This window comes from Pseudopipra pipra, chromosome 3 (genome assembly GCF_036250125.1).
Source record: "Pseudopipra pipra isolate bDixPip1 chromosome 3, bDixPip1.hap1, whole genome shotgun sequence".
NCBI lineage: Eukaryota > Metazoa > Chordata > Aves > Passeriformes > Pipridae > Pseudopipra > Pseudopipra pipra.
In genome coordinates this window covers 48,136,089-48,153,713 of record NC_087551.1, presented here as the reverse complement: position 1 = coordinate 48,153,713, position 17,625 = coordinate 48,136,089, and the positions used below count along the sequence as shown (strand labels likewise).

Here is a 17,625-nt window from a genome sequence, read left to right as displayed (position 1 = left end):
GATTCCTTAGTTTAGGCTTTTTTTTTTTTAAGAAAAATGTTACAAATTTCTCACCATTGCCAAGAACAGCATACAAATTAGTATGAAAGACAAAACCAGAGACTCTCTCCTCTCTCTGTCTTTTCCATTTATTTTTCTGGTCAAGGTGAAAGATAAAACCTGACTACTTCTCCAACAGAAGGTGAGTTTGTGTTGCCTTAAAAAAGAATGTGATTATCCCAACTTTCAGCCTATGGCCTTCTTTTTTTTCCCTTGAAAAAACCCAAAGCTATAAAAAACTCCAATAATTTCCAGTAATTCTCTCTCTTTGATCTGCAATCTTATGGGTAGTTCTTTTTTCTTTTTCATGTTGCTGATTCCTACTCAGTGCTAAATTTAATTTTGCACTATATTTAATTTTGCTCTCATTAATATAACCCAAATATCACTGCCAACTGACACCAAGACCGTCATTCTGACTTAAGATGAACAAATTCACTGTGAATTCCTTTGGAAAAAAAAACATTCCACAGTCTAAATATCTGTAGAAGATGGAGTCTAAATTTGATCATGACGAAAATCAGTAAATTAGAGTTCTTGTTTAGCTGCTGTCACATGTTCTCTGACTCAGTCAACAGATTTATTTCATTCCTGTTCCCCTTTCAAGCCAATAGAAAATAGTTTCATGGAGCTGAAAAATGCTTTGGGCAAGACTGGGAGAAGCAAATAACTTATTTACTGAATACAGGGTGTTGACTGATTCAAAATGTCTTGCCAATTTATCCAAAGACACCAAACGCTTGGAGCTGGAAAGAGGATGTGGGGCTCATTTAGTGGAATGAGATCATGCTGAGGGCAGATGGCTCCCCTTGAGTGGTCAGGCTACTGCCCACAGTATTTTTTAAAATATCCTGAGTCTCCTCGTTGGGAGAACATCTTGGGCAATGGTCTGGAGGAGGTCACCTCTGCCTGACTACTCCAGCCAATTCGCATTTCTCATTTTGGTTGCAGGAATTCAAAATGCTCCTGGCATGACAGACTGGGCACGCTGGTGGGAGATACACATTCAGGTCCATGTCAGTAAAGGAACAATTCAGTGCTGCTCTCCTGCATTTTGGAGGAGTGTCCAAACCATCCCCCAGACAACAGAGGCAACACTGCAGCACCTGTGTCCTCCCTCTTCACATGACCTGTGCTGTCATCCAACTCTTTCTCATTCATCCAGAAATAAATCAGAGAGGGAAGACACAAGCTCTCATTTTCTTGCAGAGGTGGGGGGGGGACGTAGTGTATAAGGAAAGCAAAACATATTTTCCCTGAATTTCAGTTCAGAGGCTAATAGAAAGCATTCATTTTTTATGACATTTCTAGTGCAGAACTGACATTTCACCTCTACAATACATCTGGGTAACTGCAAGTGCAGTTCCAGCACAAGGAATAGCTTTTTAAGGCTTTAGTGATGAAGCAATATGAGAGCCATACACATATACTGTCATTTGGATTAACCTGGCAATGCTTCCATGTAAACAAGGTCTAATGGTGGACATCTTCTGTCCTTCCAACACGTTTTCAGCTCACACTCTGCCACGAAGGGCGAGTTCCTCTCCACTGCTCAGTTGTAGCAGGGAATCAAAGCATGGAAACCACATGAGCAGAGATTACACAGATTCTCAAGTCTGGCAGCCAGATGTTTGTTTGCAAGAGTGAGTGTAACCAGATGATTTCTCTGCCTTTTTTTCTCCAAACATTCAGAAGAGGTTAACAGAATGACACACGCAGAGATAAGTTCATGATCATATTTGAATATTTAGACGCATATTGGCCCCTTCAAAACTGTAATCCATAAGGATCCATAATCAAACAACACGGCTAGGGTTTTCAGATGTCAGGTCCAGTTCAGACTCTGCAAGAAGCTCCAAGTGAGTAAGAACCAGACTAGGACTTCTCCATATTGCTGCCCTGATGCCAGGACCAACCCAATGGTGCAGTCCACAGAATCCCTTTGCAGCCGACCCTAAGCAGTACATGGAGACAGCTTCTCAGTTGGCCATGGACAGTTTTGCTCTTTTCTAACCGTGCAAAACTGCCCTACAGTGAACTCTTTGGGACTTGAAATAAAAAATACAGCAGGAAGATCACTGCACTGTTGTGACATACTGGCTGCTGATGCGAAGTGCTCAGCAGAGGAAAGAGGGCTTTGATGGGATTGTGCTATATCCTAACATGAGCTAGCTGCTTGGATACTTCTCTGAGGCCACAGAAACGTGCTACTTTCTAAATGAAGCTGACATTGAAGCTTGCTGAGCAGGCCAGCTCAGAATCAGTAGATGCAGATGTTACTTTCAAGGACCAGTTTCAAGGGTGAAACCTCATCACCAGCCCACACCTCTATCTGTTCCACAGTGTCTATGCCAGACAAGTCACATCTGGAACAAAACCATTTAGTTCCATTTAATATCCTGAGCTTTCTCCTACACAAGACATAGGTTTGACCCTCACACACACCATGTGCATTGCACAGGCTCACACCAGTTAGAGAGAAAGCATTTAGGATAGCAATGAGTATCAGCAGGTGGACAACAACCACCACTTAACTGCTATGACTTACATTTTAGATAAAACAAAATCCAGGAATAATTCTTAATTCTCAGCTAGATAATAGAGAAAAGCAGCAATTCTGGCTCTGAACTGCTTTTAACTGACCTGGATCTCATGAAGGCAAGTGAAAAACTCCCACTGGAGCTTTTGACCCTCAGACAAGCTAATTCCAGTTGATTGTTCCCATTTTATTTAGTTATGCAATCAAGCACCACACCCTACACTTAAGCTTTCATAAATATCCCTTTATCCCCAAAAAACCCAGGTGACAGTTTTAGTTTTGTGATCCTTATTCTTTCATAAGAAAAACAAATAAGCAGAAATTAATGAGCATTTCTTCCTTGTAAATACCAGTATAGCTTATTGCAATTAAACCCAAGGAGAAGTAGGGGAGTCCAGATGGAAGAAAAGGGTTAAGCCACCCTGACACAAGTTCCTCTCAGTCACTTGGGAAATGAACTCAAATACTCAAAGAATCCAAGAGTCAAACTCTTCTCCTGGCAGGCTGGCCAGGTTCACATGCATCTTTTATGGGAGGGAGAAATCAATGGCAGCTTAATGATGTATCCTTTGAAAACCTGCATTTCCCCTCACCACTACAGCCTCTTAACACAATTCTGCTGGAGGGATAAGAGTGGCTGGAAACAGCCCAGTGAAGCATTTAGTCAGAAGACACATACATAGAGAGACAGAGAATTTCTTAAACACTACCTTTGTGAGCCCAAAATGCTTTTTTTGAAACAGTTCTGAATCACTTTTGGGAGAAGCCTGAGGCTTGAAGCCCACAAGAGCTGCCCCGACAGACAAGAACATCAGACTTCCCCAGCAGCTGTAGGGCCTGGGGAGCTTCTGGATTCCTGGAAATACTGACAAGTTTTCGATTCTGTCCCGTTTTGATCACAGCCAAATTTCAAAATTCCTGAGAACTGGAAGGCCTTGCTTTTAGCTACTTCAGGTCTGAATTTCTAGAAGCATAACAAGGGTTGCAACATAACCATTTCCTGTCAAGTTCAAATATTGAAACAGTACAAATTAGTCCTTCTGAGAACTGTGAGATTACCTTAAAATCATGACACTTAAATTAACAGATGTTCTTTCTCCTTACCTTCTGGCTTGCAGATTTCCGATATGTCAGTGACATTTCTTGCAGTAGCAATGTAAAAACTTTTAACCTTCTCTTATAAAAACACAATAAAACTGAAATTCCTGTCCAGTAATCTTCTGCTACTGCTGTTACAAAGCTTATGGACAAAAATAGATGAATTACCGTGCTATTTGCTTCTAAATCTGACTTTTTAGAGCTACAGCTCTATTGCCAGTAGCATAAAGGATAAATCTTAAGATGCAGGCACTATGGAGCAGCTGGTGAGAAGGAACACAGCTGCAAGGAACAGAACTGCAGAAGGAAGTGGAGCTCAATAAGGATTCTCAGCAGAGATAGGGAGAAGCCAGGGAAGTATAGACTTGGTTCCTCCCCAGAAAGAAGGTGGTGAAAACAAGAAAGGACTAAGAATTGTAGACAGACCTGGACTTTTCAAAGTTTTTACCTTCCCCAATGGGACAAAACTCCACCAGAGGAAGACAGATTCTGAAAGCCTATCTGCAAATAGGTAGTGCAACAACCAGCACCCTTTGTATGTTTCCCCAGAGTTCTGCAGAAATTACTGCTTCCAGAAAACTGTTGTTTCTTCTGCAAATTTATGTGTAACAGGAGCCCACAACTATGGGGACTGACAGTCATTTCATGTTGTCAAGACTTCCCAATGTCAAGACTTCCCAAGTGCTGTACTGTAAGGGTGTTCTTGGTCTTCCAGGGATTTGCCATTGACCCAGACATGCTCTAAAACATTTCTGTGGGACACGCGTGTCAAAGCTGCTGCAGTGGTGTCACAAGGCTACCTGGTTCCACCACCAGCTCTGGCAGGTCCAGGCAGTAGGTTTACTGACTCGTCTCTGTGCTAATTTGTCTGTCCATATCTTTAGGTGAGAAGATCCAGTGAAAAGCTAGTGCAGCAACAGCCCTATAAAGCAGCAAGGTTGTAACTGCAAACGTCCATGCTCTCTGCAGACTTGGCTTAATTATAGCAATGGAACAGACTTCCTCCCCTGTGGATAAATCTGTGGTCTCTGCACTTGAAAGACCATTCAGGATGTCATGTTCCATGTGACACATAGTCAGAGACTGATAAGGCATCATTTTCATTAAGAGTACCTCCCTCTAGCCTTTTCCTGCCTGACTCTAAATTCTGTATTTGACCATATGTATTACCATAAACTGTCTTCTCCACAGCAGCATTGTCTCCTCCTCACATAGGAGGTGACAAGGGTCACCTTGATTATTTATAAAGTGGAAGCCCAAACACTTTCCCGCCTGTGCACTGAGAACGCCGAGCCAGGCTTCCTAACCTGACCCTTGGAAATGCAAGTCAGAAGCCCTAAGACAACTGAGTAAGGCAGACATACACTCCCACCTAGTGGGGAATGCACAGCTCTGGGTCTCTGGGACAGGAGCTGCTTCAGTTCTGCAGTCACACACACACACTCCTAACACCGACCCCCAGAGAAGCTTGTCTTTTTGAGTCAATGGGGTAATAGCAGCTATGATGAAATCCGAGAGCATTACTTCTAATCATTAAGCAGAAGGAAAAGGCACGTTAAGACTACCAAGCTACCAGTATTCTATCTGCTAGTATTAGACATGACTGCAAACACAACTGTTTTGCTTTATACTAGTGTAATGATTAACTTCTGCAAGGTCAATGCCACAGGCATGTAAAATACTAGTAGAATGGCACAGCAGCATTTTAAACCTATTTTGCCACACCAGAGAGAACTAAATTGTTGAATGCAAAACAAAGACAAGTAAGTCTTCAGTAGAGAGACCTAGAAGAGTGGACCAGCTCACAAGTTGAGTCACTGTCAGTATTTTCTGGAGATAATTTGGGGGTTTACTACTTTGGGGGTTTTTAATATATGCTGTAGATAAAGGTGAAATAAAAAATTGTGAAGTGGAAAGTAGAAGCTGGAGGGAAAAAGCATCTTCCATGTATTTCCATTTCTGCATGCTCACTAAAGACACCCAGAGGCCCCTCCTGTTTCACAGCAGGATGAAGTTGCCATCCCCGCCAGCTTGCTGGGGCTGGGATGGCATCATCCCCATGGCCTGCTGTGGAGGGGCAGCCAAAAGGCTGCAAGAGCTTGGTTTAGTTGGCCTTGAATTACTTTAATCTGTTCTAGTACACACGCTTTGTGATTCACATTAGCCTTCAAATGCCTTTTTGCATGTGGGCAAAAAAATCACAAACGTGCACTTGCATTTTGCAGCAGTGTGCTGCCCTTTCAGACCTGACTGCACCTGTTTCTGAAAAGAACTTCAGCCACCAAAATCTGTAATCTGCAAACTAAAGTCTCTGTGTGCAGCAGCTCTGCCACCCCCAAGTATTGCTTATGGGATCATCCTGATGCACCGTTCTTCCAACTCAACACACGATCACTTCCCAGGATTTGGGTTAGGTAGTGCCTTTGTTGCCCTCCTGAAAATTATTCCAAGTTCTTATTTTAACATCCTGTGGCTTACACACAAATTAACTGTGTCTACAAACGTGGCATCTTCAGCAGCAACATGGGTAAGCACTGACAAAAGCCAGGCCCAGGGCACTGCCAGGATGCAATTCTGCAACTCTTCTGTTTGGCCCAGGTCAAAGACCAATCTAGCAGTCACGCTAGCTTGTATACAGCTTTGGACTTCCTACATTCAGACTTGGGCAGAACATAAGGCAGCAGAACAGGGTCACCAGCTGACTGAAAGGAAGAGATAAGCAGAGCTTCTTAACGTAGTGCACAGCAGAAACTGAGCCTTACCAGCATGTGTTGGCTTTAAAGCACTACTGGCTTTAAAGCCTCAGCAAGTGCTGGTTGTGCTCAAGGAGCTCTGTGCAGTTTAAAGCCTCACCGTCTGGAGCTAACTCAGGCTTCCTCCATATCTTAAGCAGTCCTTTCCAGAGCAACAGCCCACAAGCAAATTTACCTCTCTGTTCTTCTGGAGCATGCAGTACCAAGAAGATACCTGGCATACACTTCATGGCACTCAACAAAACCCTGCCTCAGCATTCACTCATTATGAGGAGGAGCACTCCACTAGTTTGGTTTTTTATCTCTACTATGTGGTATTTCACCATTTTGTAGACTTGAATAAGGAACAGAAAAAGACCTCTGCTGTTTCCTTCACCTTCAAGAAGACACCATGGTAAATACAATGTGCCAACCATTTCTTACATTTTTCAAGACCACCTGAGCATGCTCCAACACCAGATGCTACTTCATTCCTGCTTCAAGCATTAAGTTTAATTGGTTATTACTTCTTCAGGAGCATAGCTATGTGGAGACAACTCATACTTGATATATGTAATTGGTCTCAGTTAAAGGATGTTCTATGATATACTTTAACAGTTAGTATGAACTGAGTATCCCATGCTGTCATTCAAGTCCTATGTGAACCATTTTGCCTGACCCAGGACTGTGATCCCTTGCCCAAGGCAACACTTCAAAAGCTCGTGCATCAGTACACGAAGAGCTCACATAAGAGATACAGGAAAGGGTAGGGATGACTGAAGACAGTCAATTCAGGCAGGCACAGCAACACCTCTTTCTCCTTTCTTCTACCTGTTCACCCTGTAAAAAAGCTCCACAGCCTGTAAATACAACCATGTACGAAAGGTATTTTTTCTCTTCCCATTATTTTTACATCAAGTAACTGGACCAGCTATTACTAAAAAAAAAAAAAAAAAAAAAAAAAAAAAAAGTCTCTTCCAGACAGTTATAGAAGATTCTTCTTTTGAGTTTTATTTGTTTATAGCAACATCAGCACATATTTCCACTTAGGTATTTTACTGCAACAAGGAAATCCATTACCTCATTAAGCTTCAGCAAGGTGACCTATGTTTTATACGCAATGGAAAAGATTAAAGTGTCTCCCTTTGTTGCACAACAGTTTAAAGCTTCAAACTCTAAGTAAATACCTCACTGAATTAAACAAGCAGACACTTTGCTTGATTATGAAATGCTTTCGTTGGATGAGTGAAGTGTTTTCTGAGTAGAGCAATTAATTTGTAAGCCACAGGCACTACTACAAGAGTGGTATTAGAGTAGAAGTGGTGACATTTTAGTAGTCTGTGAAAGAATTCCACTCTACTTTTTGCAAGCTGCATATCTTGAAGATACATTCTCCCAGTTGATCACATTCCAGATGGCTTTCAAATAATCAGGTCGAACATTTTTATACTGAAGATAATAAGCATGTTCCCATACATCGATTCCTAGCAAAGGAATGAGACCTGTGAAAAAAGAGGATAAATTATGCATATCTATGAAAACTCACTTTACATTTGAAGTTTTATGTGGCATCCCCAAGCTGTGCCCTATTACTGAGTCTTAATCTGCAGGAAGACAAAGAGCTCTGCAGCACATGGGTGCTTACTGCAACATTTTACAGAACTGTGTGTCACATGCACATACTGCATAAAATGAAACAGCTGATTCAGGTAAACACATCTATAAATACTCTAGAACTGCCCTGAAGACATCACTGAAACCAGATGAAGTAATTTTTGAAAGGTTTATATCTTTTGCACAGTTATGCAAGCACTTTCATAAAAAATTACACTATGATGATCTCTTGGCATGCCAGTTTGCTTCCAATATTTTAATTACAAGTTATTCCTTAAATGTCTAATTACCTCCTCGCTTTTGTGCTAAAATATCCTTCTCACTGAATTTTTAATGGGAAGTTTTCATGAGGGGAGGATAAAATTTACCCCCATTATGCTCTAAGTCCCTATACTAAAATCTCTATTTTTTCCCCCTACTGATAACACAGACTACTGACAACACATGAAATTTCTGTGAATTCTCTATGAATTCTACAGAACATGTTTTAAAGATATCTGCAAAAGGATCTGGACAAGCAGTCACTGCAGGCAGGATTCCCACTAGCCATGATCTCTCAGGGAAGGGTGTCCAGCCTGTCTTTACCACTTCCATGTCTCTCTAAGCAAGTAAAAATATCTTCAAAAGTGATCACTGCCAGTACTGTAATGCTTGCCTAGCTGCAAGATCTATCCACATCCTAGGATTATTTAACTGACACTCATTACTCTTTGCCAATATTGAGGAAGCAAATCAAAAGGTTCCATTTTAAATCCAGCCTACATGGTAACAACTTACTATGTGCACCTTCCCCTCTCCTGTTGTTTGGCCTACACTGATGATTTTGTGAATAGCTCCTCTGTCAGAGAAAAAAAAATCCAAAGGCAAGAGGCTTAATCTTGTTTGATACAGGCAAGTTACTCCAGTTACTCAAAAATAATCCAAAGAAGCCTAAATTAAAATTATTGTCTAAGCGGAAAACACTTCCACAATATGGCCCATCTATTTTGTCTTGGACTAGAGACTTTTAACCCTACTGCTCTTCACAGTTTTTAAGTCCTGCTTTACAAATGCTGCTTTAAAAACTGCAAGTTTTCACTTCTTCTGGTACAGACATTCTGTTTTCCAGATTTATCCAGCAATTTCTTCTCAGCATTGTCCACAAACCGCTTTTCAGATCTCATACCCTTGCCTATGAAATCTACAAAGACAGAAGCAGAGGGGAAGGACAGACACCTGACCTGTTGTTCCTTGCAAAGGGTCTTGATTTGCACAAGCTGCTATTTGTAGGCGTCCCTGCTCTTTGTTATAGCCAAGCCACCCCCAGCCTGATCCTTGAACACCAACTGATAGGGCTGTCAGCTTCTCCTTGAAGTTTGCAAAGGAACCAAAGTCACGCTTAATGGCTTCCATCAATTCCCCTTTAAAAAAAAAGCACAGAAAGATGAGAGGCATATAAACTTCATTCAAACCCCCTCAAGCTTATGTAACAGCTTTTTTGAGATCTGTATTACAGGGCCCTCACCTTTAATTGCATGTCACTTGTAGGTAATCAGCACTCTGTCCTCCCCAAGGGGATTTCTTCCTTTAGGCTTTATCTGCTAACCTATCCCTATTTGAACTGGAGCACAACTCCAGTCACTAGGCTGGGTGGGTCTGCAGGACATTTCTTCCCTTTCTATGAACCCGAGTACCTACGGCAACTTAATTAGCATAGCTTTATACAAGCATTTTCTCTTATAAAGATGGAAAGGACAATATAGAGCAGTAGTCAAGTATTTTGCAGTGTATACATAATCAGCTTTAGAAATTAAAAATACTTCGCACAAGGCTAGCTGTTTATACTCTTGGCTTCCATCCAAAAAAACACCCAAACTCCTCAGAAGTGTGTAACTGTCACACAGAAAGGCGAATTAACTCTGAAAAATAAAGATTGTTTAGACTCTTTCAAAGAAAAAAGAGATCATCATTTCTACTTGTTAATTAAAACTGATGCAACAAACCACTGTAACAAGCACTAACCTTTAGGCTCCCCTCCTCCATTTGGAGAAAGGTTTGTCCAGAAGATGGTGTGATTGATATGACCCCCACCGTTGAACTTCAGTGCAGGCTGAAGTGACACCTGAGTTGTAACATCACCTAAAGATGCAGAATATAAAAATACATAGATAAATAAAACCATTATCGTCACCACAGTAGGCTGTAAGTTGCCACAAGGCCTCCACTGATCTCCAAAATCCTTCTACCAGTCTATAATGTATCTATGGAAAACATACGGTTTGTGACTGTTATCCCTACCTTAGACAGTCACAGACAAACTGTAATAAACATTTCTTTATCTTTTACCTTTTCTTATGCTGTAATGATAAGTGATCTGCCAATACTGCAACTATCAGGCAGTCCATAGTACACACATAAGATCTACTGCCATTCTACAGCAGAATAAAGCAACTAGTACAGCCAGAGAACTCTTTAAGCACCCAGCACAGGGTACAGGACTGAGACAGTACAGGTACAGGACTGAAACAAAGCATCCAATGTAGTTTGTAAAAACACTATCTGGATATCAAGGATAAGATATCTCTCATGCCCAGTCAAATGGCACCTTCAGGACATTTTCCTTGAATTCTGCATGCCTTAATAACACTTTCAAGTTCATTCAGAGCACACAACGTATCACAAGCCAGAAATAAAAAAAATAACTTAGAATGTCTTTAATATGTTCATCACTCTTTATTCTACCATTCCTTAGAAGAATTCACTCCACAAGACCACTAGGAACCATAGCTGGCATTTGACCATTGCCCTTAAAACAAAAATATTTGTGCTGCTGAACACTGCACTGGGGAGAAAAAAAAAAGAAAAAAAGGTAACTTGCCCTTAAATTACGAAGTTACAGTGAAAGTATATTGGAATTTATTGGTATACAGAGTCCATGGACAATTCAGTAAATCGAGACAGACAGCTCAGAGGTGCTTAGGACACTAGTCAGCTCAGCTTCTCTCAGTCAAAGTCATTTGTTTCCTTGCAATGGTGCAGCAGAGGTCACTTGATGGTCAGAGAGCAGCAGGAAAAACTGTGGTACTCAAAAGTTTTAACTAAGTTTCAGGTGAATATCCTTCAATTATCAAATCTCATACATTTTGATGGACCAGTAATCAGAACCAGTTTATGCTGAAACAAAGTCCTGTGCTGCACCCTATCACAGAAGTGCATACTCATTTTCAAGTAAGTCGAAAACATAAGCCAAGAGAACAGCTTTTACTTTTTTCTACGCAGATATAGATAGGTGAAGAACATGTTAAAGATAATCTGAAAAGAATACTTCACTTCTGTTGCTGAACAAGAGCCATTGACAAGGTTCTGTTGTCCAGAAGAGATATTAAGATAGTGATCAGATTTGTTCTGACACTGATAAAGAGCGCAGCAAGATTTTTGACCATCCAGTTTCAAAAAACTGACAATATTGACAGAATGAAGTGACAGTTCAGACTTTGTCCTTTCCTAAAGTCTGGTCTTAGAAATTTTTCTAATGATGGTCAAAACACTACACAAAGGATACCAATTAGGGGGGAAAAAAAACCCAAACCAAACCAAACCAAACAATACACTCTCAAATATCTCAGTTAAGTGTTTGTCTGCTTTGATGTGCATGACCACCACCAATTAATAATCCATTTGCAAAATAATCTGCACAAAATCCTTAGGGAAAATTGATCTCTACCTTTAGGTACAACATTTCAACAGTAAGCCATGAGATGCTACCAAAAGCCACAATTTTTAAAAAATACCTCAAAGGATCCACAGCACTGCCAGTGTTTCTGATAACCAAAAATTCTGCCTCTGCTAATGGCTGAAGCCTTGGTCATTAAACAGTACCAGTAACCTCAGCAGCAGACACACTGTTTTCTTAGAGTTCAGTTCCCTCCCCAGTTGTGTCTGCACTAATTACATCTCTGGAATACACCTTTCCTGGATCCACCACTGGCAGGGCAAGACAGCAATCAATCTTGATCTCCTGATTCTTAACTGAATCGCATTACTTCATTAATTTAGACTGCATAAGTTATTTTTAGGCTTACTTCAGCACTTGAAAATCTCCACTCTCTATTCAGACACACTGGCAATTATTTAGCAAGGGATGAGTAGTTCAACTTACACAGATATCGGCACCTCTCACTTTCAACTGAGCCCAGCTAAAATTACACTGTGAAGCCACCTGGCAAATAGCCAGAGGTGAGCCTATACAGTAATCACTTCTTTGAGGTAAACTGACACCCTTTATGAAGATCAACACAAGAAGAAAAAAAAAAAACAAACCAGGAAAATATTCCACCTTCTTAAAAAGATAGACACGTAATTTCAGACATATTCCTCGGTCCCACCAAAAGTAGTTTTGGAAAAAAACATTTTGTGTTGCAGTGTAGCTCTGCTACAACTGCAAAGTTTTCACAGAAGTCAGTGCCTCTCAAGATTTCAGATTTCAACAAAAAAAATTCTGTGATGGCTTGCTACTTATTTTAGTGTCTCACACAGACTTGCAGCCTACACGACCCCTTAAGCCAGCCCAGTGATGTAACTGATACCCAAATTCAGGTCTCTTCACTGTGTGTCAGATATGTTAACTGCATATTTGTCTTACCTCCACTTGTAGGCACCTGAGATTATTTACCAAGACTAAGCAGAGCATCTGATGTGAAAACCATCAAGATGCACAAATTCCATTTTATATACCTTTGCTACTAACCTTTTATTACAAAGTACTCATTCAGTAAAATGACTGAAATTTCCTATTGTCTCAGACTTTGTTTGGTTCTAGTTACTAATGTAAATATGGACTAAACCCACCAGTATCAATAAATTTTCTTCTAGTTATACAGTACTACAGAGAACAGAATCTATGCTTTTTAGTTTCATTAAATTTCCAATTATCAGCACCACTGAAGCTTACAATGAGAGATTTTACCTAACAATACTACAAGTACATAATCCAAAACTTTTAAGACAAACTATTTCCCTTTTTTTCCTCTCCTGTATCATCTTTGCCGATAAGCTTCCATCTCACCTGTTGATTGTGGATAATACAAACCTTTTGCCAGTGCCTCTTTGTATTTCTCCTCTACAACGTTCAGGTTGTTCACGTAGGCAGCATGATGTTTGCTGTGGTGCAGCTGCATGATCTCTGCATTAATATGAGGTTCCAGAGCAGCATAATCATATGGCAAGTCAGGAAGAGTGTGCTTTTGCCTAGGAACCAAGCATCCCAATGGTGCTACCAGCTTAGCACTGCTTCTAGAAGAGAAAAAAAAAAAACAGAAGGAAACAGTCTTAGTAATACTGGGGCTCTACCAGTGAAACAGACTGAAACTATCACTGTTATAATTAGTTGCTTTAAGTACTGGGGTATCCTAAGTGAAGAAGTCAAATTTCCATTTTTCAAGAGCTCAAAACAAGCATACTCTGTAGCTTAACTGCAGAGATGAATTCATAGAAAGGTCACATATACGGGGCTTTGCAGCGTAAAGCTACTGCTTCTCAAACCAAGACCCCAGACCACTGCAAAGAGTCACACACTCTCCCAAAGGTGCAGGCCAGTGAAAAGCAGGGACGGGAATGGAAAGACAGTAATAACACGCTGACATTCAAAGCTTCGCCTAATCTTTATTGATTAAAAATAGAAGTAAAGCTGCTGCTGAGGTGCCCTTCCCTCACTATTCACAAGGTCCCCGTACTGCGAAATAAAAAGGCTAAAACACCTGTACAGTCACCGAGTTTCCAGGACCGAATCTCTACAGCATTAACACTGACAACATGTGCTTCCCTCTCTGCACAGTGGGTACCGGGAAGGCACACTGAACGTGATGCCGGGGCACCCGCGATGACCGGCACAGAAAACCGCGCAGGTAGTGTTACCCTTCCCCATTTTAACACCTCGCACTTGTCAGGCGACATGACAAGGGCCACGACGACAGGAGAACCGCCGGGCCGGCAGGACGGTGAGCTCCTGAGGCCTTTCGCCGTATCGCTGGTGACCTTGACATAACCCTGGGACACAACACAAGCAAAACCCTCGGGGCCCTGAAGAGTGGCCGTGGGGGGCGACTCCAGACAGCAAAGACGACAGGGTCTGCAGCACTATGTCGGGCCACCACTGCCCCTGGATGGAGGGCGCCAACAGAAGGTGGGAGGGCGCAAGGACGATGGCCAGCAGCCCCCTGCCGCGGGCCGGCGCTGCCGGGGAGGAGCAGCCGGCAGCAGCGGGACTTCCCTCCGCGCGAAATGGCGGGGGGGCCGAGGGGCGAGAAGAAGACCCTCCCGCCCCCTACTCCCCCGCTTCCCTCTTTCCCCCCACGGCTCGGCGGCGGAGGGCGAGGGCGAGGGCGGCGCGGCCGCCGCCTCACGCCGCGGGGCTCTGACCGACCCCGCGCTGCCCCCGCGCGCGGCCCCGTTCTCACCTGCCCGCGGAGGCAAAGCGGCACAACATGGCGGCGCCTGGAGCCGGGCGCGACACGGACGGCGCAGCCGCGTCCCCGCCCGCCCCCGCGGCTGAGGGGGCCGAGCTCCGCCGGGCCGCAGGTGACCTGGCCCCGCAGTCACAATCTTTCTTCAGATGGAGGAAAACAGCATTTTTTAAACAACGGGCGTAGCGCGTCGCTATTAGCAGAACCGCTGTTTAGAGTCGTTATCTTAAAACTCGGGCCCTCCGTAGCTCCAAGCGAGGCGAGGCTGCCCGGGAGCCCCTGCGAAGCATAAAGGAAGCGCGCCGGGTACCTGTGCCCGTTGTAGGGCTGCTGGGCACCCGGCTCCTGTCTCCTCTCCGAGAGGCGACAGCACCACAGCACAGCTGTGATAAGCTTTTGAAAACCTGCCTGGCTAAGATACGTTTTGTCAGTTTAGTGCCAGGACTAGCAGCACTAACAAATGCCTTTTCAGTTATTTTATCTACGACTTACTTTTGTTGGTTCATTTCTTTTACCCATTTTCGAGTGCATCTTGCTTCCCAACGTCTGCTTTCCTCGTGGTAGCAAATCAGTGGCCTTTGGTGCTCATGAAAATCCTTAATTCAGCTAAATTCAGCTCCCATCAGCTAAAATAATCAGTATGGTTAGTGCAAACGAGTTCAGAGACCCATTAGAAACTGGTTCTCCAGAAAGGTCAGTGAGGAGAGCTCATCCCTCAGTTAGGAGGCACTCTGCAGACAAGACAAACATTAGGTAAAATTTAAATTGTGTGGAAGTCATCTCTCTTCCCACAAAACCTTCAATCTTTACATTTTGTCCTTTTAAATAAACATCTATATTCTAAGATCTTACAGCACCCACATTTACCAGACTACAAAAAACTCAAGTTACAAAATTTCAGTGGGGGTTAGGCCTGAACAATATTGTTGAAAATAAATAACCTCAACTTGCCAATTACCAGGAAATGCACCTGGAGAGACCCACACAGGGAATCTCAGCCCACTGTGAGGCACAGGGCAGTAGTGTATCCATCCCCCCCACCTCTTGAGGCACTCCAGAAAACCACACTTTGTTCCTCTGATCAGCCAGTGGTACTCTTGCAGAAATCTGAGACATGAAAATATCTCTCAGTAGCTAAGATAAAAGGTGAATTCACCAAAATCAACAAGTTCCCCCCAAATGCTGAAAATACATGCAGCAAGATATAGGCACTACCTAATTTATTTATTAGTGATCAATAAAATGTAATCTTTTGTTAAAATTAACCAACTATATTCAGGATTATTAAGTGCCATAATATAAGCACTGACAGCCAGACAAGAACATGAATATTACAAGCTTTAGCATTTGCATATATAGTATGCTGTAGTTAACTACTGCTTGTAGAAAGTGTTCCATGAAAGTAAATCAGTATGATGTATTTTGTTATTATCTAGTGCAATTGCTGGGTTGCTTTTGTTTGGGGGGATGGGGGGGGGATGAAACAAAAAAAGCACCCTCCATGCCTGCTTATTTAGAAGATACCCTCTAAGCAGGGGATAATAAGGAGAATGGCTTACCTTGCCTTAATATTTTTCTTGAACAAGTTAAACTGACTTCTAGTCTGAGGGTATACTTTGAGGTTTTTTTAACTCTTTAGCTAAGTGTTCTTTTTTTTTTTACTATTTATTATGTACCACACACTGCAAGATCATCTTTACATGAGATTTTAAAACACAAGTGTCCTATAGTAACTGACAGATTTAAGTAGCAAGCTATCATCACCCAAAAGCTATGTATTTTTTTTTAATGACCACAGATTTTCTCACAGGGCTTTTTACCATCTGATCAGATAAAGCCATTATTATAATCTATTATGAGCCTTTAAAGCTTCTTACAAATATTATATTCTACATGTACAGGATCCAGGAAGTACATATATACATGCTACAGATAAGAAAAGAATATGATACTAAGATCAAATACAAATCACCACCAGATTTCTTTGAACTAGAAATTACTTTGAGTGCCAGATGCCAGTACCATTTTGTGTAGATACCTGTCATTTCCCTTTCATGCATTCAATTATTAACTGCTGTTTTTCAGGCAACAAGGGCTGAAGTAACATTCAAAAAGCAACCAGGTATCACCAATGGATTTACACTTCCAGTGACAACTACTATGTGGTTTTAAAACACTGACATGAACGCTGTGAAATTAAAATAGAAGTGGTACATGGACTAGCATGTCTCTAACACAGACAACAGTAGCTGGTAGCATTTTAATTACATCCACTTGTCATGGAGAATATTACAGCAGATACTAATTGTCACATGCCACTTAAAAATGCTACCACAGAATCCCTTCTATAACCTAGGAATTTATTGTAACTGTAAATTTAAACGATTTCAAGTATGCTCTAGAACTCTGGAGAAATACTGTTTTCAAACAAGTGTGTTTCCACATTGAATTGCAAAGCAATAAGCTACTTCCTATTATTTTAGTGGCTACATATGTGATAATTTTATTAGTTATCTGACAACTACAAGATTCCCAAGTAGAAAAATGCTGAAACTGGACTTAAGTCTACCCTAAGACATACAGCTAACTTCTGTCTTACCTTTGAACAGTGCTTTAAAAGCCAGTGCTTTTTCATCTCCTTGCTTATGTGCTACCATCAGTAAACTAGTAGATAGAAAATAACCACTAGAAATCCAGGTTCTGACAAATTCATAGCTCATTGCTACTGAACAATAAAGATATACTTAATTAAAGGTAATTCTTACATTCTCTGCATGCTAAGAAATCAGTTTCCTTAGACAGGCATTTCAAAACAAGACAAGTTATATCTGGTTTAAAAGGCTGAATAACTAACATGTTAATTTTTTGTACTTCAATTTGTATATTTACCCGTTAGATACTTCTAGATTTTGTTGGGTTTTTTTAATCCTTAATAAACGCAGGTCCCAACTCATAAGGTTTACTTTTATTAGCTTTCTCCTTTCCCCCACTCCCTTTTTCTGCCACTAAGGACAAGCACTATCAGGCTGTCCTGAAATTAGTATTAGTACACACCTGTAACTTCGTGTATTTGGCATATGCTGTATGAGACCAGATTGACACAGAAACAAATTTTTAAAAAAAAGTACTATAAATACACTGCATACAAATAAGACATGTAAGC

The 17,625-nt window shown here is 41.6% G+C and overlaps 1 protein-coding gene across 1 annotated transcript; it reads right to left on the bottom strand.

Moving 5' to 3' along the window:
• Positions 1-7,393: 7,393 nt before the first annotated feature.
• Positions 7,394-14,581, bottom strand: SOD2 (superoxide dismutase 2). The gene is made up of 5 exons (XM_064649013.1): positions 14,457-14,581; positions 13,091-13,293; positions 10,024-10,140; positions 9,243-9,422; positions 7,394-7,910 (listed from the first exon to the last, which is right to left on the bottom strand). Exons 1-5 carry the CDS (start codon positions 14,483-14,485, stop codon positions 7,765-7,767), a joined length of 675 nt encoding a protein of 224 aa, XP_064505083.1. The 5' UTR covers positions 14,486-14,581; the 3' UTR covers positions 7,394-7,764.
• Positions 14,582-17,625: the final 3,044 nt, after the last annotated feature.

Coding starts and splice junctions, on each gene's coding strand:
- SOD2 (XM_064649013.1), bottom strand. CDS start 14,485: ATGTTGTGCCGCTTTGCCTCCGCGGGCAG. Junction 13,294..14,456: donor CGCTTTGCCTCCGCGGGCAG/GTGAGAACGGGG, acceptor TTTCTCTTCTAG/AAGCAGTGCTAAGCTGGTAG. Junction 10,141..13,090: donor CAAAGAGGCACTGGCAAAAG/GTTTGTATTATC, acceptor CTGCATCTTTAG/GTGATGTTACAACTCAGGTG.